This window comes from Lissotriton vulgaris, chromosome 2_1 (assembly GCF_964263255.1).
Source record: "Lissotriton vulgaris chromosome 2_1, aLisVul1.2, whole genome shotgun sequence".
Lineage (NCBI taxonomy): Eukaryota > Metazoa > Chordata > Amphibia > Caudata > Salamandridae > Lissotriton > Lissotriton vulgaris.
The window spans coordinates 709,052,619-709,076,158 of NC_141687.1; the positions used below are offsets into that span (position 1 = coordinate 709,052,619).

At 45.0% G+C, this 23,540-nt stretch overlaps 1 protein-coding gene across 2 annotated transcripts in view; it reads right to left on the reverse strand.

Moving 5' to 3' along the window:
* AMPD3 (adenosine monophosphate deaminase 3) overlaps positions 1–23,540 on the reverse strand; it is a 119,165-nt gene that overhangs the window by 77,337 nt on the left and 18,288 nt on the right. The window contains exon 1 of one of the 2 annotated variants that reach the window (XM_086955956.1): positions 9,107–9,376. The exons of the other annotated variant lie outside the window; for it this stretch is intronic. Coding sequence (XP_086812082.1) covers positions 9,107–9,128 — 22 coding nt within the window. The 5' untranslated portion in view covers positions 9,129–9,376. Of the gene's footprint in view, positions 1–9,106; positions 9,377–23,540 lie in introns of those variants that run through there. 2 annotated transcript variants of the gene reach the window in all.

The window sequence follows — 23,540 nt, forward strand, 5'->3', positions numbered from 1 at the left end:
CAAGGGACTCACCAAGTGCAGGTAAGTCTGAGTAGGCCTCGAGAAAATAGGGGAGCCCACTGGAGCCGAAGAAGACCCTCATAAGCACCCACGGGTCGAAGGCAGAGGCGTCGCAAGAGGACCACAGTGCAGGGTATGTGGTGATGACAAAGATTTTGGTAGCAAGAGATGCTTGAGGTTGGAGCTTCTTGGAGACTGAATATCTCTGGAGAAGAGAGTCAATAAACTTTGGCAATGGCAAGTCAATGCAATGCACAGGGGTACTTATCCAGCCGTTCTGACGAGGGATATTGGCTTCAAACTTGCTGTGAAGACAGTGCAGGCCTGGATTGAGTTCCAGGGCCATGACCTGTGTTGCTGAACTTTTCGGAGTCCATGTGAGCTCAGGAAGAGCAGACCAGTCAGCTTTGTTGCGGTGCCTGCTGATGCAGGGTGGTGACACCTTCACTCCAAAGGAGATTCCTTTGGTGTTTTGGATGACCACAGGCCTGGTTAAGTACCTGTATAGAGCACAGGCACAGATGACGCAGAAGACTGTCAGGACAACAAGACCAGGACAGCAGGAATCTTCCCGGTGCAGTCTCGGTTCCCAAAGTAAAGTCCAACGAAGTCTAAAGTGCCCAGACGATTGAAGATGAAGTGGTTTCAGATCTGAATCTTTTCCCACAACGAATCTCTAGAACCACCCACAGGTAAGCTTTTAAGTACCCTAAAGAGAGGGTTGGGACGATTCAGGGGTTCCTCTCAGAGGAGGGGCTGGAGAGTGGAGAAGATACTTCCATGTCCTTTGTCCAGTTTCATGCCAGAGTGGGAGACAATAGCTCCCTGAACTGGTTCCAACTGGAGTATGCAAGGAGGGCACCAAATGTGCCCTTCAAAGCAGTCTAGTGGCACTGGTAAGCGCCCCCCCCCACCCACCCCTAGCCCAATACACTACGTTCTGTCTGGGAGTTTGTTGCACTTCCCTTTGACAGAAAACCTATTTTCCTGCCTTCCCCTGCTTGAACTTGGCTTAGCAGCAGGAGGGCAGAATCGTGTCTGTGGTTGGCAGCAGCCAGAGCTTGCTGTCAGACTCTGGAAGACTGGTACCATGAGCACTGAGGTCTTCCCGGAGAGGCCTCACAGTGTATGGAATCATACCCCAACACTATTTATGGTGTTGGGGTATGATTCCAACATGTTTGATACCAAACACGCCAGGGTTTGTTACAGCCAGTTTAGAATCAGCCATTGCGTAATAATGAATGGCCACTTTATGTATCGTAATGGTTGATGCACTTATAACCCTGGAGAGTGGACTCTGAGGATTGTAGGGATGTCCTGCTCATGCAGTGGCACGCTTACACTTATATTATATTCAACAAGCCTACGATCGAGCCGCTTTCCTTTACGTCCCGCCGCCGGACATATGGAGCTCTGCCGAATATCTTCTGGCAGGGAGACCTTTTAAAACAACCAACATACGGAGCTCTGCCGAATACCTTCTGGCAGGGAGACCTTTTAAAACAACCAACATACGGAGCTCTGCCGAATATCTCGGGCAGGGAGATCTTTTAAACAATCGCCTCATATTCATTACCTACGATTTTTGGAGTACCTTCCTTAATCCTAAGATAATCGGATATATGGCTTTTTGAATATAAAAAAGAAGACTAGACCAAACTATCAAAGTCTATATAACCAGCTGGCGATAAGTCTCCGGCTGGCGGGAACTATATTGATAGGCTGCATCTAATCAGCGCCTATAACATTCCATCAACAAAGAGAATACTCTGGCAACAAACTGAATCACTATCAACTTGTGCTGCATTTTCATTATTGCTTAGTTTATGTGGCTACTTCAGAAGAAGGCGCTGGTTCGCCGAAACGTGCGTAGAGACCCATTCTGCCACTTAGATTTTTAATCTTTTTAAATCTTTGTTTATATAAAATGTTTTGAATGTATGAATTCTATTGATATTGTATGATATATGATTCAAATTTTGTTAATTTGTCTTTTTTAACTGCATTTGTGTCATTGGTTTTCCTAAATGTTTAAAAACTTATAATAAAACAAGTATTTTTGTAATAATCTGTAGCCAATTGTCCTTATATATACCACATTATTTTATGTCTCAAAACACCAGTTGCCTAGGTTGTTTTTTGTCGAAAGCTTTGTTTTCCCTGACCTAGGAACCATTGTATCCACACCTTCAGGGGGTCCTTGTTGAACACACGTCACGCTTACACTTATAACCAAGCAGGATTCAAAGGCCTGCCTTAGGGGTGACTCATAGGTTTTAAGTGTAAACTTATATCTGTCATAAGCGGTGCTAGCACCAGCATACACAGGCTGCAATTGCAGCCCTGTATTCACAATTTGAGTTGTCTCCCATGGGTGGTATAATACATGCTTCAGCCCATGGGTGACCTCTAGTGTACCTTAGTATCAAACACTAGGGGCTTACAAGGGCACACCAGTAGCCAATCTGAGGGGGTGCCTAAGTAGTCACCATGTCAAATTTCAGGGAGGAAGCACAGAGACTGGGGTCCTGATTAGTAGGATCACAGTCAGACTAGTCAGAGATACAGAATGACCCTAGCAAAAAGTGGGGGCAACCATGAAAGCAGATCCTACTTTCCTACAATTATTGTGAAGGGGAATTGTACATAGGTTTCCATTACACTTTTTACAAGCTTCTTACCTAACTCTGAAGCTCATTTACCAATGTCAACCATCCTTACTGTTCTTGAATCATCTGAGCAGGCTTTAATATCAGTGCGGGCTCTCATGCTTCTGCTCTACACTACCACTCACATCTTCTTATAACAAATGTTGTAGGTATCTTATTTTACCCATCCTATGGCTTTACTATAACTTTAAATTAACTTACTGGGTGCCGCGTCTCAACACTAAAAGGCTCTACCTTCCGCCCGAGGCCATTATCACGGGTGTACTTTGCTTTTTTTATCAGCTTTTTCACCTCTCTCCCAATTCCAGCTCAATAGTAACTACATCAAAAGTTCACATGGCAGCTAAACTTCCTCAAAACATCCGAGCAGAACATATGATCTATTAGTGAAACTACAACCTCAATCACCTCATTGGCTCTGTATTCAACAAACGCTCAAAATCTGTGATCAAACCCTACCCTACGTTCCCTAATAATATATTGCAAGTAAAACATATCATGTTACAATTACCATGATCAAGTTCATACACAAAAAGTTTGTTTTGCCTGGACCGTTCCGAACCTCCCAAACACCTTAATCCGGTGACAAACAAAACAAATTTACTCTACCAAATATATCAAAAAGACCATTAAAATAATTAGTTGATGTCAGTGTTCTCCTCTATTCTCTATCATCTGTGTTGTGTTTTTCAATTATGCCATTGTCCCGCTATTGTCTCTTACCACTCAACCACCTCTCTGCTTTGCTCTGTCATCTATTCATCTTGTGTACGGTTCATCATACTGTATATACAATACACTCTAAGCCAAGGGTCTCCAGCCTTTTCTGTATTAAGAGCTACTTATGATCAATTAAAATCATCCTGAGCTACTAATATCATTAGGGTTGTAGTAGTGGTGACATCAGACAATTATATTAGTGGCCACCACATGCAATATTACCAGCAGTGATCATCTCAGTGCATCAAGCAGGGTTGCCTGCAATGATGTAAAATAGGCTTCGTCGATTTGGCATGCTTTATATTGCTTATACATAACATGTATGTAATGCCCCTGCCACCTAAGTAATATTAGTAATACGTTTCCCCAATTTCACACGATTTATCACTCAAATATCAGCTTTAAATGTTATTCGGAAATTCAACGATTTCTCTCCAAATTCTGAAAACACACATTTTCGTCTTGAATACACAGTTTTCAATCTAGGTATACATATATTAATTAAGCCAAGTAAAAACATCTAATTTAGTAGGCTGAATTGTACACAGGAGAGCTACTTACACATAGCTGGACAGCCACCTGTAGCTCACAGACTAGTCGTTGAAGAAGCCTGCTCTAAGCCATGAGCCTGGGAAGGGGTTGTGACTTATTCCTATATAGTGCTGTAGCAGTGCAAAATCAACCTAACTTTCTAAGAACTCCACATAATCATCCCAACCTTGCTTCACTCAAAAGTATTAACGTTTTTCTGGACAAAATGTTGTTCATTAATAGTGAAAAGCAATACAATGTAAAAACAATACAAAGAAAGATTTATTTGCAGAATGCTTAGAATAGTCCCTATACATTTTGTAAACAAGGGCAAATGTGTTTAAGCTCTTCCACCGTGATTTCTTTTAACTGGCCCAACTGATAAGTCAAGTGTTTAATAGGAAAGTTATCATAAAAATTAGATCTAAGAATTGCATAACTCAGTGCTGCACACTTCTGATGTGAATCTGGAAGGGCACCATAGCTTGATCAATTGTGTACTCTTTTATACTCTTCCTAAGACAACTCTTTCTTATCAAGCTGGAAAGCTGCATTGCCTTTTTCGGAGTACAAATGAAAGAGGTCTGCTTCAGTTATATAAAACCTACCCTTGTCATCCACATATGGTTTCCTTCAAACCAACTCACTCTACAGCTTGCCACTTGGGAGTCAAGTGGATTGGGTTGGTAAGGAATGAAGGTCCAGAAGTACATAGGGTTGGCTTTGCGATTCCCAAATTTTGGATTTTTGCAATTCACTAATTGAGAATCACAAACACCCTTGTACTGATGTGTCTTTGACACATTTTGCGATTCCCATTGGGTCACAATTAGGCCTACCTCATTAACACCTTGGCTGCTATACTCTTCCTAAGACAACTCTTTCTTATCAAGCTGGAAAGCTGCATTGCCTTTTTCGGAGTACAAATGGAAGAGGTCTGCTTCAGTTATATAAAACCTACCCTTGTCATCCACATATGGTTTCCTTCAAACCAACTCACTCTACAGCTTGCCACTTGGGAGTCAAGTGGATTGGGTTGGTAAGGAATGAAGGTCCAGAAGTACATAGGGTTGGCTTTGCGATTCCCAAATTTTGGATTTTTGCAATTCACTAATTGAGAATCACAAACACCCTTGTACTGATGTGTCTTTGACACATTTTGCGATTCCCATTGGGTCACAATTAGGCCTACCTCATTAACACCTTGGCTGCTAGCGATATTTTCCTTCTGCGCTGCATTCCCAGATTTACCATTGTTCATGACGAGCTCAGCTCGTCATCAGCACAGCTCAACTGTGCCTCATGACGAGCTGAGCTCGTCATGAACATGGAAGGGGTTAATATTCATGAGGTAGATTGCAATTTGTGACCCATTAGGAAGCGCTAAAATCACAGGGATGGTGGCCTTTTGGGATCAGCAGACCACCATGTATGTGATTGCTTTTAAATAAAGCAATATTTTTTGTTTTTCGTTTTTTTTTACTGAAGCTCGTTGCGTGTATGCTTAACTTGATAATGTTGAGCAAGTCAATAGTCAATAGTCGATATTGTTGTAGGTTGACCTTTTTGCGATCAGTCTTTTGACATACACTCATTGGCAGCGATCCCCAAGGGATATCCATTCCTCCTGTTTTTCATGCCACTTCCTCGCACCTTTAGCGCTCCCATCTCTTCTCCATCTTTCACTTACCACAGTTCTAAACTACCAAGCCTCATCTCATTTCATGGCTATTCTTTTAATTCTCAAATCCTCCTGCCTCTCTGAAGTTCCTAGTTAAATTTAATCGAATGAGTCATAGAGCGAGCCTAAAATACTGGTCTCATCATTGGAATTTGGCCTTGTTTACCCTCTGCATCGCTTCGTTGATTACAAAATCATGCCTGTCTTGAGTGGCAGCTTCAGATATCACACCAGGTTGCCAAATCCCATAAACATTAATCTACTGCTCCTCCTTTCGCCACTTATTCCTCACACCTGTCAACGCTGTGATCTTCCACTGCTCTCCTTTGACATTTGCAGACTTGACATGTGCCACTCTCTGGCCTCTCAGGTGGCTCAGTGGACACTCCCACTGTCCCTGGACGGCTCGCAGCCTTGCGTTCTTTCAAGGCTCATGGTAACGCGCCCGCTGTGTAATGGGTCTGCTATTGCCCATCATCAAAAACTGGACCACACAAAAGATCAAGATTGTCACCTCCAAGCCTTGAAATTCCAAAATCCTAGAAAGAGCGGAAAATTCTAAGTTTTTTTGCATCTGCTGACGCTATTGTCATTTGATGCAGGATTTTGCCTCCTACTCCTCAGACTAGTGTCTCCCAAGTCTAAAGCTCTGTTACACCCTTTAATTGGAAACTAAACCACTCCTCTCCATCTGCCACTCAGAGTGCGCTCACACATCCTACTCAATGCTATTCCTTTTCTGTAGGTTATTTAGAACCTTGGTAGACAATAGTGCCACTGCCGTTACATAACATAGGTAAAAGTCTACCTTCTGGAAGTGACTAGAACTTGGATGTTGAGTCATGACATCACCTGAAGCCACTTAGGGCCATATGTATCAAGCAAATTAGCATTCGCAAAGGCCGAAATTCGCAGAATTACGGCCTTTGCGAATGCTAATTTGCTAAATGGTATGTATGAAACATTTTGGCAGCAAAATAAGGAATCGCAAAATTTGCGGTTCCTTATTTTGCGATTGTACTTAAGGAATCGCAAATTGTGCGATTCCTTAAATGCAATGTATCAAAGGAAAATTAATTCAAAAATGCCCATAAGGATTCGCAAATTACCACCAACTTCTAGTTGGTGGGAAGTTGCGAATTCTTTTAAAAAAGCAATTTATTTAAAATCCAAAGGTGCCATATGACGCTCATACATGCCCTTAGGGCATGTATGTGCGCCATATGCCCACACATGTCATTTTCAGGGGTTCAGCAGGGTGTTCTTGTGACACCCCTGCACCCTTGAAAATATTCCTAAATTGCGATTTGCAAATTGCTAATCGCAAATTTCCCCTTCATTCCTATGGGCCTCCTGGCCATAGAAATGAATGGGAAATTTGTGATTAGCAAATTGCTAATCGCAATTTAGGAATGTTAAGGAATCGCTAAAAAGAAGCGATTTCCTACATACATACCATTTTGCGATTTCTAAATAGCGATTCCTTAAAAATCGCTATTTAGAAATCGCAAATGGTCATGATGATACATATGGCCCTTAGTCTAGTTTTCTCAGATGAGGTGTGAGTGAACTGCCTCGGAGATGGAATATGATGTTCTCTGGACGTGTACTTTGTGTACCAACATATCTATTCTGAGAACGCCTACAAAAAAGCTTGTCAATAAATCAGATCGGTTTTCGAGTAAGTGATGATGGTGTCTCCGGGGCCTCGAGTGAGCTGTCGCCGCTGACGGGGGTTGCATCACCCCTCTCCAGTGCTTCACAGCTTGCTTTGAATGGCATGTTGGAAGGACTCTGGCGTCTGAGGGCAGTGGATGGAGTGCCTTCCCCTCTGTAACCTCTCAGTGTGCCTAGAGCTGTGCAGCCTGTCAACTACAAGGTTATTTTTGAACCAGTGTGTCCTGTGAGCAGCAGGACATGTAAACAGAACAGCACATCAGCACACAGTGAACCGAAAGACGCCTGTGCACCACAATGTTTATTTCTTCTTCACATTCCACGATTGCGTCAGAAGTAAAGTGACTGGTGCAGCATTAATGTGCCAGTCACGGTGGAATGTTGCTGCACCTCATCACGTGGCTTACACAAACTTCCCTGTATGTCTACGGAGTTTGCTGGCAATTAAAAAATTGGGCTGCTCAAGCAAATCACCAGCGACACGTTTCGCTGCAGGGCCACATGGCTATGGCTCCTAACTCTGTGACGAGATAGAGGAAGAAAGAACGAGGAAGGGAGAAATGTGGAGAGAAAGAGATAAACTAAATAAAGCAAGACAGGGCAAGGGTGAGAGACAAAAGGTGGGCGAAAGGAAAAGAATAATAGAGCAAAACAGAGGCAAAGGAGCATGGAAAGAGAAAGATGGAGAGAAGAAGCCGGTGATAAAAAAAATAAAAGAGACAAAATAAAGTGAGACAGTGAGAAAAAAAAGAAGGGAGAAACATAGAGAGAGAGCGAGAGATTACTAAAGAAGGAGAGACACAACGAGCAGGAGAGAGCAGTTAAGAGAAAGAGAAACATAGAAAGGTCCAGAGAGAAACAAACAGAGACAGTGGGAGAAAGCGACTCCTGTGCGAGTAGGGGGTGTGGGGGGGAAGAGTTAGGCGCGGAGAGACATGGTGGAAAGAAACAGAAAGAAGAAGAGAGAGGATGTAGGGGACAGAATGATTCGCATTCGAGAGGCAAAGGCAACAAAGTTAATCAAGGACAAAAGCCGAAATTTGGTGACCTTTTTTATTTAAAACAACTCGATGCTGCCATTGGCTCTCCGTAATCTGGAGTTAACCGCTGGGCTATTTCAGTAGCGCGATAGCAAATGAGTTAGGATAAGTGACGGGGTGCAAGCACCCGGCTGACAAGACACAACATCCATGAGAAACCCGGCGGGCGTGAGTGTCTCCTCAGTGCACACACCTGGAGGCGCCCTGGACTCACGAGCCCTGCTGCGGGTAGGAGATGCACTGCTCTTGACACGCGTGCCCCGCATCAGGACCACTGCAGCCTCCCGGGGCAGTGTTGAGCATCTGTCATCACCCTGCAGAGCCTCCAGAGAACAGATGTGCCCACACACACAGTCCAACATGCATCGAGGACAACCAAGGGCCCCGCCAAAAAGGCTATTTCGGCAGTGTGTGTCTGTTGGTTGTGTAAGGAGTGTGATGCGCGTCACGGGCACGCCTTCATTTACCTAACGTGACGGCCGAAGTTCTAGCGATTTAATATTATACATATGAACTGTACAAGCAGCAAATCACATTCATGTTTAAACTTGCATACGTGTGCAATATAGATATTTGGCATAACAACAAAGAGGTGCACTGAAATAGAACGAGAATAGAATATGATGAGAATAGAATATAATGGGAATAGAATTAAATGAGAATGGAATATGAGAATAGAATATAATGAGAATAGGATAGAATAGGATTCTACGTGCACTGCTAGCGTTAGCCCTGGCTGCTTTCAGGTATCCTGTGATGGAGGCTAAGTGGGCTGCGGTACCTACCTACGGTCCCTGGAACAGCCATGGTGCCCTTGGCCAGGACTGGAAGAAATGCGGCTGCTTCTCCTCTGCTCCTGTGCTCGCCGGCTGTGATCAGTCAGAGAAGCGATCCTTGGCAGCGATCGCCCGGCGCTGCTGTGCTCTGCGCAGAATACTCCCCTCTCTCTCGCCGGCCAGGAGCGCGCCTTGTCTGAGCTCTCAGCAGAGCCGGCTCTCCTCTCCTCTGCCTCGGTGCACTAACTCGCCCTGCAGCGCGGACTGGTGTTTTCATCTGGCGCACTCCCACATGTGCACCTCGGACAGCTCATGCCCCAATCACCCGGAACATCCACGCGCACCGGGTCCTGGCGAGGATGCGCAGATTAGTATCACTCCCAAGAAAAGAGAGTTATTTTTAGAGCAGATTAACTGCTGTCTCATCCTCGGCACTGGCCTGCACTGTGGAGAGCTGGTGCAGTCCGCATCCCATCACACAGGGTGGGAGCGCGTGACGTCACAGCATGGAGTGCAGAGGATGGGATGGGTGGGGAGCCAGGGCGAGGATGCCCAACGAATGATGGAAGCCCAGGGCAAGATGGGGCCCTTCTTACTGATGGCTAGGAGTCAAGAGTAACTCAAGAGTGCAAGGGACCCTCTGAAGAAGGCCCCTGAGACTTCCACCACCTGCAGTGAAATTATAAATACATATATATACAGCAATTTATATTTATGAACAGATACATATATAAATATATATGTGTGTGTGTATATATATATATATATATATATATATATATATATATATATATATATATATATACACATAATAAATATACATATATGTGTGTGTGTATATATATATATATATATATATATATATATATATATATATATATATATGTATATATTACAAACAAAAGGTTGCCCCATGAAGATGCTGACTCATAGAGGGGTCACGCACACAAAGGCTAAATTGATACGGCGAGGCAATCCCCGACCTAAAAAACAACCTTATGGTCAAGTTACAACTATAATTCTAGACTAAACGTTAATAATGACTTATAACAGAGTCCTGATGTATACTGACGTAACAAAATGCAATTTAACTTATATACTGACGTTACACAATGCAATTTAACCTATCACACTATATTCTCCTGCTTAATCACATCTTTTTGTGCAAGAGTATGCACACATCACAAATTATTACTTATGCATCGGTTAATTCGCTTGCAAAGTCCAATCTAATAACATACCTCAAGGTTTGAGGGATTCTGGGTAATAAGATCTACCTTTACGATACAACTTCTTATTCTTTTTGTAGCGTATTCTCTGGCAAGTGGATTTAAAAAAAAAATTCCACCTAAAGAATACATTTTATATCATAATTTATTCACAGTCCTTATTTGTCAGTAAGCTATAAAGATCTCTACGTAACAATGCTTCATACCTGGATCCAAGTTTTTACATGGAATGGATAAGTTCGCTGTACCAGGGGTGACCACCGTGTGGGTAATGCAATCTCATACAAATTCGCTAGAGATAGACAGAAATACACGAGCTATTAGTGTGTTGCTCTACTTTTATGATAAAAAGAGTCTTTTGTTAGAGTCAAAAAAGCTTCAATACCTTCTAATAAAAAGCTGATTATGGTCCCATCATGGAGTCAGTTTACAGGAGGAGTCATGTATCTGTTCCCCTCGTAAGAGATGAAAGCGTCTTTATGCTTGCTTCCATATGTCCTCCGAATGTTGGTTTTGTAAGCTAAATGGAAAGGATTCCCGTATTAGCTGCATGTTATCTGTAACCTTTATTTTTCGAAAAACAGCCTCCTGTATGCACTTTCACTAACGCTATTATATCTTTTACAGATGTTGTCCTTTATTATCGGGGTAACCCATGGGGGCATTTATTCGTATCACTTCAGTGTGGTTCCCTGAGTGAGAGGCGTCATGATATACCTGCTCTCCTATTTATTTACATGGACGATTTCTAAGTCAATCATCTACTTTATTTCGAAAGGTTCACTTTTCGTTGAACCTATTCCCTTTGACCCATGCATCTCTCACAGTGGTCAAGCCGAACTCTACGTTGTTTAGTGACTCGTAACTAGAACTTTGCTATTCCCCTCTCCTTATGCCATTCCCATATATCTCTAAGAAGGGTCATTCATCGGGGGTTTTCAAGTTTTTAAGAAAACAAAACTTGCAATAGCTATCATTACATACATTTATGGTTTAACGTCTGTATAGTTTTGTGCTGGTATTACGCGATAGTAGTATTACAGGGGCTATCGTACTTCGCTCCACATACCTTATTTAAAAACAGCGGCCTCCCTGTCACCGAGTCCTGGTACAGCGTTTTCGATGTATAGGGTGTTTCTGGTAACGCCGTTTATATCGCGCCCTCGCGGTCAAAGGTCACATTTTTTGCAGTAAGTTACCCGATCACGTGTTACTTGTCGGCCATCGTGGGACAGGAATTGTTCTAGATATAAAGGCTTCAAAGTTTCAAGATGTTTATATTCAATCTTTTTATATCTTTGCTCCAGTTGCCCTTCCTTGCTCTTATTGCTCTCTGTCTCTGCGTTTCAATTTTTAAGTTGTATCTTTTATTGACAGATATGATATCTCCTCCGTCATCTTTAAATGGGGTAAATGTACTAGACATTATACATTTACCCCATTTAAAGATGGCGGATGAATGAGATACTCAACTACCAAACAAACGGAGGAGATATCATATCTGTCAATAAAAGATACAACTTAAAAATTGAAGCCTTTATATCTAGAACAATTCCTGTCCCAAGATGGCCGACACGTAACACGTGATCGGGTAACTTACTGCAAAAAATGTAACCTTTGACCGCGAGGGCGCGATATAAACGGCGTTATCAGAAACACCCTATACATCGAAAACGCTGTACCAGGACTCGGAGACAGGGAGGCCGCTGTTTTTAAATAAGGTATGTGGAGCGAAGTACGATAGCCCCTGTAATACTACTATCGCGTAATACCAGCACAAAACTATACAGACGTTAAACCGTAAATGTATGTAATGATAGCTATTGCAAGTTTTGTTTTCTTAAAAACTTGAAAACCCCTGATGAATGACCCTTCTTAGAGATATATGGGAATGGCATAAGGAGAGGGGAATAGCAAAGTTCTAGTTACGAGTCACTAAAAAACGTAGAGTTCGGCTTGACCACTGTGAGAGATGCATGGGTCAAAGGGAATAGGTTCTATGAAAAGTGAACCTTTCGAAATAAAGTAGATGATTGACTTAGAAATCGTCCATGTAAATAAATAGGAGAGCAGGTATATCATGACGCCTCTCACTCAGGGAACCAAACTGAAGTGATACGAATTAATGCCCCCATGGGTTACCCCGATAATAAAGGACAACATCAGTAAAAGATATAATAGCGTTAGTGAAACTGCATACAGGAGGCTGTTTTTCGAAAAATAAAAATAAAGGTTACAGATAACATGCAGCTAATACGGGAATCCTTTCCATTTAGCTTACAAAACCGAAATTCGGAGGACATAAGGAAGCAAGCATAAAGACACTTTCATCTCTTACGAGGGGAACAGATACATGACTCCTCCTGTAAACTGACTCCATGATGGGACCATAATCAGCTTTTTATTAGAAGGTATTGAAGCTTTTTTGACTCTAACAAAAGACTCTTTTTATCATAAAAGTAGAGCAACACGCTAATAGCTCGTGTATTTCTGTCTATCTCTAGCAAATTTGTATGAGATTGCATTACCCACACGGTGGTCACCCCTGGTACAGCGAACTTATCCATTCCATGTAAAAACTTGGATCCAGTTATGAAGCATTGTTACGTAGAGATCTTTATAGCTTACTGACAAATAAGGACTGTGAATAAATTATTATATAAAATGTATTCTTTAAGTGGAATTTTTTTTTAAATCCACTTGCCAGAGAATACGCTACAAAAAGAATAAGAAGTTGTATCGTAAAGGTAGATCTTATTACCCAGAATCCCTCAAACCTTGAGGTATGTTATTAGATTGGACTTTGCAAGCGAATTAACCAATGTATAAGTAATAATTTGTGATGTGTGCATACTCTTGCACAAAAAGATGTGATTAAGCAGGAGAATATAGTGTGATAGGTTAAATTGCATTTTGTAACGCCAGTATATAAGTTAAATTGCATTTTGTTACGTCAGTATACACCAGGACTCAGTTATAAGTCATTTTTAATTGTGGCATTTTCCTTTTAGTGATTTTTTTAAAAAAAAGTCCTGAAGAAGGTGTACCGATCCACACAAGACACCGAAACGCTGCGTCGACTTTTGGTTTTTATTGTATTTTGTTGTATGATTATGAAATATTGTAATTATGTATTGTAAAGAAATTTAAAAAAAAAAAACTGTTGATTTTACTACTTATGTATAATAGTCTGTTTGTAATGCTGCAGAATTTTATGTTACACAGAGTGCCTTACAAAACTGACATTTAGCTATGGTTTAGTCTAGAATTATAGTTGTAACTTGACCATAAGGTTGTTTTTTAGGTCGGGATTGCCTCGCCGTATCAATTTAGGCTGGGTGTATGACGACATAGGGGATATCCTTAAGCTCAGAGACTTTTTTCCTTTTGATACTTGTTTACCCCGTCCCATACTGGTTCATAGGGTACCTCCCTTTTTGTGTTTTGTCACGCACACAAACCCACTGGCAGCATGATTTCTCAGCATGCTCCCCGCACTCCAAATGTAGCCATACGCGTTTCGAGCATTCACTGCTCTTGATCACTGGCAGCTCACACAGGAAGGAAGCGGTCTGTTAGGAACATCACATTTATTCAATACAGATCCCGCCCCCCTCTATGAGTCAGCATCTTCATGGGGCAACCTTTTGTTTGTAATATATGTATGTATATATATATATATGTATTCACTGAAAAAACCATAGGTTTCACACCAGTTATAGTTAACTGGAAATTTTACTGACATAAAACCATTGAAATTCCACGTTATTGTTAGTTGGACTCACTATAACTTGCGCGCCTGCAATGCACTGCTGATGACGTCACATATTACATCACTCATGACATGGTCAGTGACATCACTCATGACATCACTGATGACACCATCCAGTGAATGTGTGTCTTTCTGAAAAATAAATGTTTTATATATGTATATGAAAAAGGACGATGGAAGAATAAATGTTTAAGCAAGTGTCTAAATGGATGTTTTTTTTAAAAAAAATGATTGGTTAACTGGCTTATTAAGTGTATCTTAGTGAATACATATATTAGCGAGTACAGTTTAAATATTTAAATATATGTATCAGTGTTTCACTTTGTGTATAAGTGGCTGCATGGGTTGGTGACTGACTCACTGTTTGTATGTGTTTTGAATACAGCATATGTGCAGGACTGTATGGGTGGATGAGTGTATATATGTGTGTGTTAGTGAGTGAATAGCTATCTCATTAGTGTCTTTATCAGTAACAAGATATGTTTTAATCTAGTATATGTGAGTATTGATGTATATGAGTCAGTATATGTGAGAGTGAGAGATTGTAAGAGTTCCTGTTTAAATAAGTATGTGTTTCTATAAGTGATTGTTTAAGAGAGGAAGTATGTGTAAGTTTCCTTAGAAGTAAGATGGTAGTGTGTGTAAAGTTGTATATGCAAATAAATGGATGTTCAATACTTTATTTGCATGTGTGAGTAACTTTCGTATGAATGTCAGTGTGTAACAGGATGTATAGGTGTATCACTACATATGATGAGTGAGTATATGTATGAGTGACTATATAGAAGTCTTGGTGAATGAGTAGATCTGTATATAGATGGTGGAATTACTGAATTGGTTGTTGTAACTGGTATGGGTATCTCCATTTTTTTGAAAATGTTAGTTTCTATTTTTGAATATGTGTTTCAAGGGCTACATTACACTAAAAGGAGGTCTGTCACTCTGTCACAAGGATGGTGTCATCAGTGATGTCATGAGTGATGTCACTGACCATGTCATGAGTGATGTAATATGTGACGTCATCAGCAGTGCATTGCAGGCACGCAAGTTATAGTGAGTCCAACTAACTATAACGTGGAATTTCAATGGTTTTATGTCAGTCAAATTTCCAGTTAACTATAACTGGTGTGAAACCTATGGTTTTTTCACTGAATTTAATAGGTTTTTGAAATGCTAATTCCTAACTATAACTGGAGTGAAAACTATGGTTTTTTCAGTGAATTTCATAGGTTTTTTAAATGCTAATTCCTTTCTATATCGAGTTTGTAACCTACGATTTTTTTTAAAATGCTGTTTTGTGTGAGTATTAATTAGTATTTTTTTTTTTAATAATAATATTTTTATTTTTTTATTTTTTTTACTAGTTTTTCTTGGGGCGCTCTGGGTCCGCGCACCGGTAAGCTCTCCGGAGAGCGCACCCAGAGCGCTACTTGCGTTCATGTAAAAAAATATGAATGAAAAGTAAATAATAACGCAAGACATTTAGTACCATACATATAAAAGCAGTTTTTTTGAATAAGGAAATGAAAATAATTTTGCATTTCCGTGAAACTATCAAAACGTCACTTTGGCGCGCCGCATAAGCGTCCCCGGAAGCGCCTACGTTCGCGCCGCGTATGCGCAGCGTCAGCGCGTCAAGTCATGTGGCCTTAAAATAACACTTTTCATTGGTTGCTAACAGTTTTTTTTACAAAGAATGAAATCCCCACCCATTTCCTTCACTTCTTCTTTCACTTTTGTCACTGAAAGACCTGCCTTTTTTTCTCTTCGATCTTGCTTGGTTAATCATGGCTGCCAGACCATCCAGCAGTGAAGATGAGCCTGAATTCATCGATGAAGAGCCTCCTTAGCCAAAGGTGAAAGAGCATTTCATCTGGAAATTTTTTTCCATACCAGATGACCAGAAAAAGGTGAATGCTCCAAAAGTGGAGTGCAGGATCTGCCATACAGTCCTGTCATGGGGTGACCCCCAAAAAAAATATTCTTTTGGGAACTCCACAATGCTTCGCCATGTGGAGAGGAAGCACCCCCAGAATTTTGCCCGGGAAAGTGTCAGGGCTCTGGCACAAGAGGTTCCTAGTGATGGGGCCTCTACATCCACCGGAGGAGCAACTACTTCTGTGAGGGGGTGATCGCAGGAGCTGGTTCCAAACTTACAGCCTGCATTCAACAAAGGTGTCCTGAAATGCAGATACTGCGATCAACTACTTACCTTTGGGGAGCAAAGTGTCCTGCTCATGGTTCGAGCATTGGAGAACCATCGCTGCCGTTCCCAGCCCTAATTTTTTTTGTTTTTTTGCTCCTGTTGAGCAGTTTCCATTCCCTGTTTTTGTTTCTGTTCTAAAAAAAGAAAAAAGAAGAAAAAAAAAAGTTCTTTTCAGAACTACCTCCAATTCTCATCAAAGAGCTATATTCTTAAAAAAATGAAAAAGAGTAAGTGAAGTGGAGTGCATTGATAATGGAAAGGAAAATGAGTAAGAAAGAACAGAAAGGTATGAGAGGAGACAGGAAGTGAAGTAGGGGAACTGAAAGAAGGTGAGTGTTGGGAAGGAAAGTAAGGAGAAGGAGAGTGAACATGGGGAATGTGGATATTTAAAGAAAATGTTGAAAGGGAACGGGGGTGTGGAAGGGTAAGAAAAGATGCATTGCTGGAGTTGCATCATTTTTGTGACACACTCCAGCAATGCATCACTTTTGCACTCACAGATACGTCTGAAATACTGACGTATCTGTATGTATGCAAAAGGGACGTATTGACGCAAGAAAGGGTCGTAGAGGTGCTGCAGTGAAGTCTATGAGATATCACTGCGTCACTTTTATGACGCTGTTGCGTCCAAATCCTGCGCCTGTTTCACAGCAGGCGTAAGACTGATGCAGGCCCTTTCACATGGGGCCTGGCCCCATGTGAAAGGATGCATTGCTGGAGTTGCATCATTTTTGTGACACACTCCAGCAATGCATCACTTTTTCGCTTACAGATACGTCTGAAATACTGACGTATCTGTAAGTACTTGCGACATAATACATCATATATTTAATATGACGCATGACTAGAAGACTGAAGGCCTCATTTATGAGGCCATGCGTCCCTTTAACGCCACTGGTGCGTCACTTTTTGTGACGCACCAGTGCTGTAAAAAATGCACCTTATTCAGTCACATTTACAAAGTGACGCATCTAGGTAGATGCGTCACTTTGTAAGCCCCTGCACCACATTATACCTACGTTAGGTATGTGTGCAAAAGGGACGTATTAACGCAAGAAAGGGTCGTAGAGGTGACGCAGTGAAATCTATGAGATATCACTATGTCACTTTTATGATGCAGTTGCGTCCAAATCTTACGCCTGTTTCACAGCAGGCGTAAGACTGATGCAGGCCTGGGGGCGTGGCCAACAGCATGGCCGACTAGACGTGCCTCGCCGGAGCTCCGGACGAGTTGCCGAATCATCCGCCTTAAATCCTCGACATCGAGCTTGAAAACCTACCAGCTTGAAGCTAAACCTTTGCGACTACTGGAGCGAATGCTGTCTGAGTGGTAGTGAGGCTTTTTCTGGTGTTCGGCGAGCCCGGAGACGACATCGGAGAGAGGGCGGCCATGATGGCGGCCGCGGGGCGCGGAGGACGGCAAGATCCCTGAAGCTACGCCCGGCAGACTGCCCGTCGGGACACGCGACAGGGCGTCCAGGGACCCCCCTCACGGTCGGGGAATACAGCATACAACTGGGAGAGCAATCCGGACCTGAACTGCATGATCGGAGGAGAACGGTCTCCCGTCCCAAGATGGCGGCCGGCGGAGAGTGCTGAGCTGGGGGAGGCCCACCGTGTGACTCGGCGGGCTGGGCGCTGGCCTGGTGGGGAACGGAGGTGCGTAGTGGAGCGGGCCGGACTGGTGTCCCGATCCCGGAGGTGCGGTGGCCGTCGGAAGCGGTCCCCACCCACCCCCCCACAACGTGGCTGGCTGAGGACGGCATCGTGGCTGAGTGATACAGGGCGCCCGGACGCAGAGTACCGGGGAGACGCAACTGGGGAGCCATACCGAGATCAGATACGATTGGACTCCCCCCGGTAGACCCCAACCAGCGGTCCGCGCCCAGCTGGCCGGCAGGCTGCCACAGGTAACAGCGGCGGGGCACCGTGTGGCCTTCTGGCACCCCTGTGCTGTACATCCCCTTCAGCGCAAACAGCCGGAACCCCACACGTGGAGACTATGGGGAAGAAGGATCTGGTTCCCAAGAGCACGAGGCAGGGCCCCATGGACAATTTTGCGGCCCCGTGAACCGGGGCGGATCAACCAGGCCACCGCCCCGATATGGCCGTGTTGCTGGAGGCCATTCAAGCGTCCAGAACGGACATCCAGGCGTCGCGATCAGCTCTGGAGACAAAGATTGGAGAAGTAGGTGCGGAGGTGATGCTGTTGCGACAAGACTTTCGGAACTTGAACGAGAGGGTAACGGCCGCGGAGGACAAGTTAAAGGAAGACGGGGAGTCGATTATTACGCTCAAGAAGGACATGGCGGAACTCCAGGCTGTGCACCGTCATCTCCAATGGAAGGTGGACGATGCGGAAAACAGGTCCAGGCGCAATAACCTCCGCTTTGTGGGGTTCAGAGAAGGGATTGAGGGCAAGGACATGGCCGCCTTCCTGCTCAGTTGGCTCAAGACTACCTTCCTGACGGCGCCATTTTCTCCCTGCTTCATAATCGAGCGGGCGCACAGGGCGCTCTTGGCCAAACCCCCGGAGGGAGCGAGACCTCGGCCGGTCATTGCGCGCTTCCTGAACTTTGCCGACAGGGACCTGATCCTCAGGGAAGCCCGGACTCTGGGGGAGATCCGGCTGGAAAACGCAACGATAATGATCTTCCCAGATTATAGCCAGGAGGTATCAAAACAACGCCGTTCCTATGACTCGGTGAAAGCTAAGCTGAGATCCCTACAAATCAAATACATGCTTCTCTTTCCCGCCAAGTTGAAAGTGATCTATAAGGACAAAGCTATCTTTTTTACCCTTCCCGAGGAAGCAGGGCAGTGGCTGGAAGAGCGCCCCATCCTGAATAGCCGAGAGGTGGCTATCCGGGAGGCGATGGACAAAACAGTGAGGAGTAAGTCGCGATCGGAATTGCCGAAGCCACAGAGACAGAGGCCGCGTAGGACCCAACACAAGGCTGCTGCGACGCCGTATAGGACCCGGGGGTCGGCAAATATGAGGGACGGCAGATCGGAGTCCCCTGACCCTGCGCCAGGCTCGCGGTTTAGTGGACTGCGGAAGGGAGTACGTTCGGAGGGAGACGACGTGGAGGAGTCGGAAGGCCCATCGTCCGGTGAGGAAGACATGGAACTCTTGAGCGAATCATTGCACCCGTTGGCGAAGGAGATCCGTCAGATGGAACAGGACCTGTCAGGCCATGGCCTGACCACAGACACACAAGACTCCCATTCATGAACATTGTTATGTGTAGCTCGGAGGAGATGGCAGCTCGGCGCAATGGAGCACGCAAGTTGGCACAGTCCCCCTCACACTTTTCTTTCTTCAGTGTTTGATCTAACTGCTGTTTAGGTTGGGGAGGGATGTGCGGGAGGGCGACTGACCTGCTCCCATTGATGGTTTGGTCCCATGTTGGGGCGCAGCTGGAAGGGGAGGGAGGTGGGGTGGGGGCGGGAGGGGAAAGTTGGTGTTGTTATTGCCTCATGTTGGGGTGCGGGGAAGTTGGGGGGGGGAAGAGTTGTGGGTGAAGCAGCGAGTTCGAGACAGTTTACCCTTGCTAATACCCTGGCCCTGGGGTCCAGTACTCGATGGTACTCGTCAGCGACGGCCCGTGGAGGGAGTTACGGTGGGGCAGGAGGGCGGGGAGGGGGAGGAGCAGGGTGGAGGTTGCTAAAAACCGGCATATGGATAATTGCAGGTAAGTAAACAATTTAATTAATAAAACGAATTTCGTAGCTCGCACTGCATTGCATTTTGCGATGCAAGGCTCACTACGAAATTCGTTTTATTAATTAAATTGTTTACTTACCTGCAATTATCCATATGCCGGTTTTTAGCAACCTCCACCCTGCCCCTCCCCCTCCCCGCCCTCCTGCCCCACCGTAACTCCCTCCACGGGCCGTCGCTGGTACTCGTAAAATGCAATGGCAAGTACACTAGCTGAATCACGCCTGCATGGCGCTGGGGTTACCGCGCTAACTTGGAATGTGAACGGCCTGGGTTCCAAAATTAAGAGGAGCCTGGTTACAGCCTATATTAAGCGCTTAGCACCGGACATCATTTTCCTCCAGGAAACCCATTTGAGGGGGAATCACTGTGCTTTTATACCACGAGGGCAGTACATGGTCTTGGCACACGCAGGATACACTATGGACTCCCGGGGAACCGCAATTCTCATTAGGAAAACGACGCCCTTTACAGTGACACGTACATGGTTGGACCCACAGGGTACATTTGCCGGGGTGCAGGGGACATGGAGGAGGCGCAGGTACACGCTGTTGTCAGTCTATGCTCCACCCAAATTGCAATCACGAACGATGCAGGAGATCACGAACATACTTCTAGACACGGCTGACACGGTTCAGATCATGGGTGGGGATTTTAATGATGTGATGTGCACGGCACGCGATAGATCTGGGAACCCTCACACAGTGGGTGCAGAGACAGCTCTGGCGCGTAGAATGGATACCATCGGTGTGAGAAGTTGGCCTGATATGTAGTGTTTCCAATTCTGGAACCACTGGGTATCAGTCCAAACAAACCCCAAAGATGTCAGGTTGTAAGTCAACCTTGTAGACAAGCTATCCTAGTGGTAGCATGGACTAAGCAGCCTTAAAGGCTTAACTTAAGAGGTCGTGTTAAGCGAGCTGTTTTACCACATACAATCCTGTAATCAAATGAAAGGACACCACACAAGTATATATTATAAAAATATATGTATTTATTTCTAAATTACTCCCCAGTACTCTTTATGAGGAAAGGGGCACAAGCGTTAAATCAAAAGCACAGTAAAACATATAAAGTTGCACAATTATGGATGAGGGCGGGTGGCCACTCAGACCATATACTAAAAAAAGTGGTATAAGGAACACTTATCGAACAATGGTTAGGCCTAGGGCCTAGAGATTCGCTGGGAGCAGTCAGGACTAGCAATGATGAAGTCGGGAGTAGCCCACAGGAGACGGGTGCAGCACGGAAAGTGCGGCGCGCACCAATGCAAAGTCAATGGTGCGTAAAAGTTGGATAAAGTGAATTAAATGATACTTCCGCTGAACCTAGGAACACAAAACTTTAGACACAGACCCTAGAGGTGTGTACCAGTGTAAGGACACCGGCGTTGCAAAGTTACCTCACCCACAGGCCGTGGGTGCACAGGGTCGAAGTGGCGTCGGGTTCTGTCACGCAGGTTCTTGGTGCTTGAAGCTGTTGCAGCTGCAGGCGCTGTGAAGCAGAAGTGTCCGGTGCGATCCAAGGGTGGATCGAAGTAGAAAAGTACCTGAAAGCAGAGGGGACAGAGTCTGGGTCACTCAGCAGTGACCAGGGTGGAACCAGGACGGAACCAGGCAATGTCGGGCGCAATCAGGCGGTTGTCGATAGGCTTCTCTCCGCTGTCACGTGGGCTCTGGGGCATCTACGACGTCCAGGAGCAGGTCACGATCTGTCCCACGTAGGCTCTCGCCGTCAGCACCGTCGGCTTCAAGATTGCAGCAAACAGCACTTGGCAAAAGCAATCCACGCGGAACCGGGAGATTGCTTATCACTCGAACCAGGAGGGTCAGAGTGGGTGCTCCTTTTCACAGGAACTGGTGCAGATCTGGAGCAACCAGAAAAGCAAGTCGTATTTCAAGTTTCGTCGGCACAGGGGCCACAAGCCAGCTGGCAAGTGACCGGGCCAACGCGTCGAGTGCACACAAGCAGAAGGGCCCCACGCAGCACTCGTCGAGTGTGGAGGGGTGAGCTTTGGTGCAAGTGGAGCTCGGGGCTGGGGCTTCTCAAACCCCGGTGCACAGCTTCGAGAATCACTCGTGGGCTGCACGGTCAGCGTCTCGTGGCCTTTTCAAGATGGCGTGCCCCACGCTTCCGGTCGCCTCCACGGGTCTCAGCTCTGCAGGGACTGTGGATCGGGCAGGTAGAAGGCAGGCAAGCTTGATCTCGTCGATCTCTGTTGCTCGAGTTCCGGCGGGAACTGCAACAAAGCAAGGGTCGAGGGCTGGATGGTGCCTGTTTGCACAGGGTGGTCACTCCTTGACCACAAGGGAGATTCTTCAGTCTTCTCACGTCGTGTAGAAAGTCGAAGGGTCCAGATTTCATTTCTTATGTTTCTTCAGGATGATCTGAGGTCCGTTGGGACTGCTCCCCCTCTTATTCGAATCTGGGGGGTTGGACATCCTGCTAGGTCCCCTCCTATGGGTGGGACCCAGGAAGGGGGTGGTTACACCCCTTTCCTTTGATCCTGGCCGCGCTGGGACAGGGGCTGGGAGGCCCCAGAACCGGTTTGGCCGGATCCTGCAAGGGGCAGCCTTGTGCTCCCCAGGCAGTGTCTGGTTTCTTTGAAACCTCCCTACTCCAATCCACTATCTCCTGTCTGGGGTGGTTTGACACCGCCCTGTGACAGGAAACTCTTTGTCCAGGCCTCCTCTGCCGGGTTTCGGTCAGCAGCAGGAGGCCAGACCCGTGTCTGTGGCAGGGGCATCCATTTTGTGGATCTGAGGCTCATTTTAAATCAACCGCGTTTCAGTAAAGCAACATGTCTTCTCCCTCTAGAAGGGTGGAATGCTACCCCCGTCACCAGAACTGGCGAGGGGGTAGTATTCCAATTCGTATGACACCTTACACGACATGTTTTGATAAAGCCAAACCAAAGTTGCTATATAACCGCGAGGATTATAAGGCGCTTAAGAGTATATGGTATGGCATTATCCCGGATCAGCTTAGGGAGTTGTTCCCGACAGCTGCAGACAGGCTCAGCTCATGCCAGAGCTCCATCTCACATAAAACCACGCACTCTGCCTCCAGGATTGATGAGGCCTTCCATAGGAGTGGCTCACAGGCTATATATGTGTCCAGATATAGGTTTAGATATAGGTATACTATATCTAAGCAAGGGGTGATTACACCCACTTGCCCCAGCTGAGTGATCAGCCAGTTGTGTCAATTTAAGAACCAGCCAGGGGTGGCAAAAGCTATGCTTCAGCCCCTGGTAGGCCTTGGTGGCACCTATGCCCTGAGCACCTATAGTGCATGGTACAGGGGCTGACAAGGAGTCCATTTCCAATTGTGGTATGTACCTATAGCACACGTATTATAAATTTAGAGAGAGAACAGCAGGCTGGGGGTCTGATTAGCAGGCCCACAGCCTCAGTAAGTCGAAAACCAGTGAAGCAAAAAGCAAAAATTGGGGTGACCATAGGATAGCAGACCCTACTCTCCTACATAACCCCCCCCCCCCCAAACGCAGG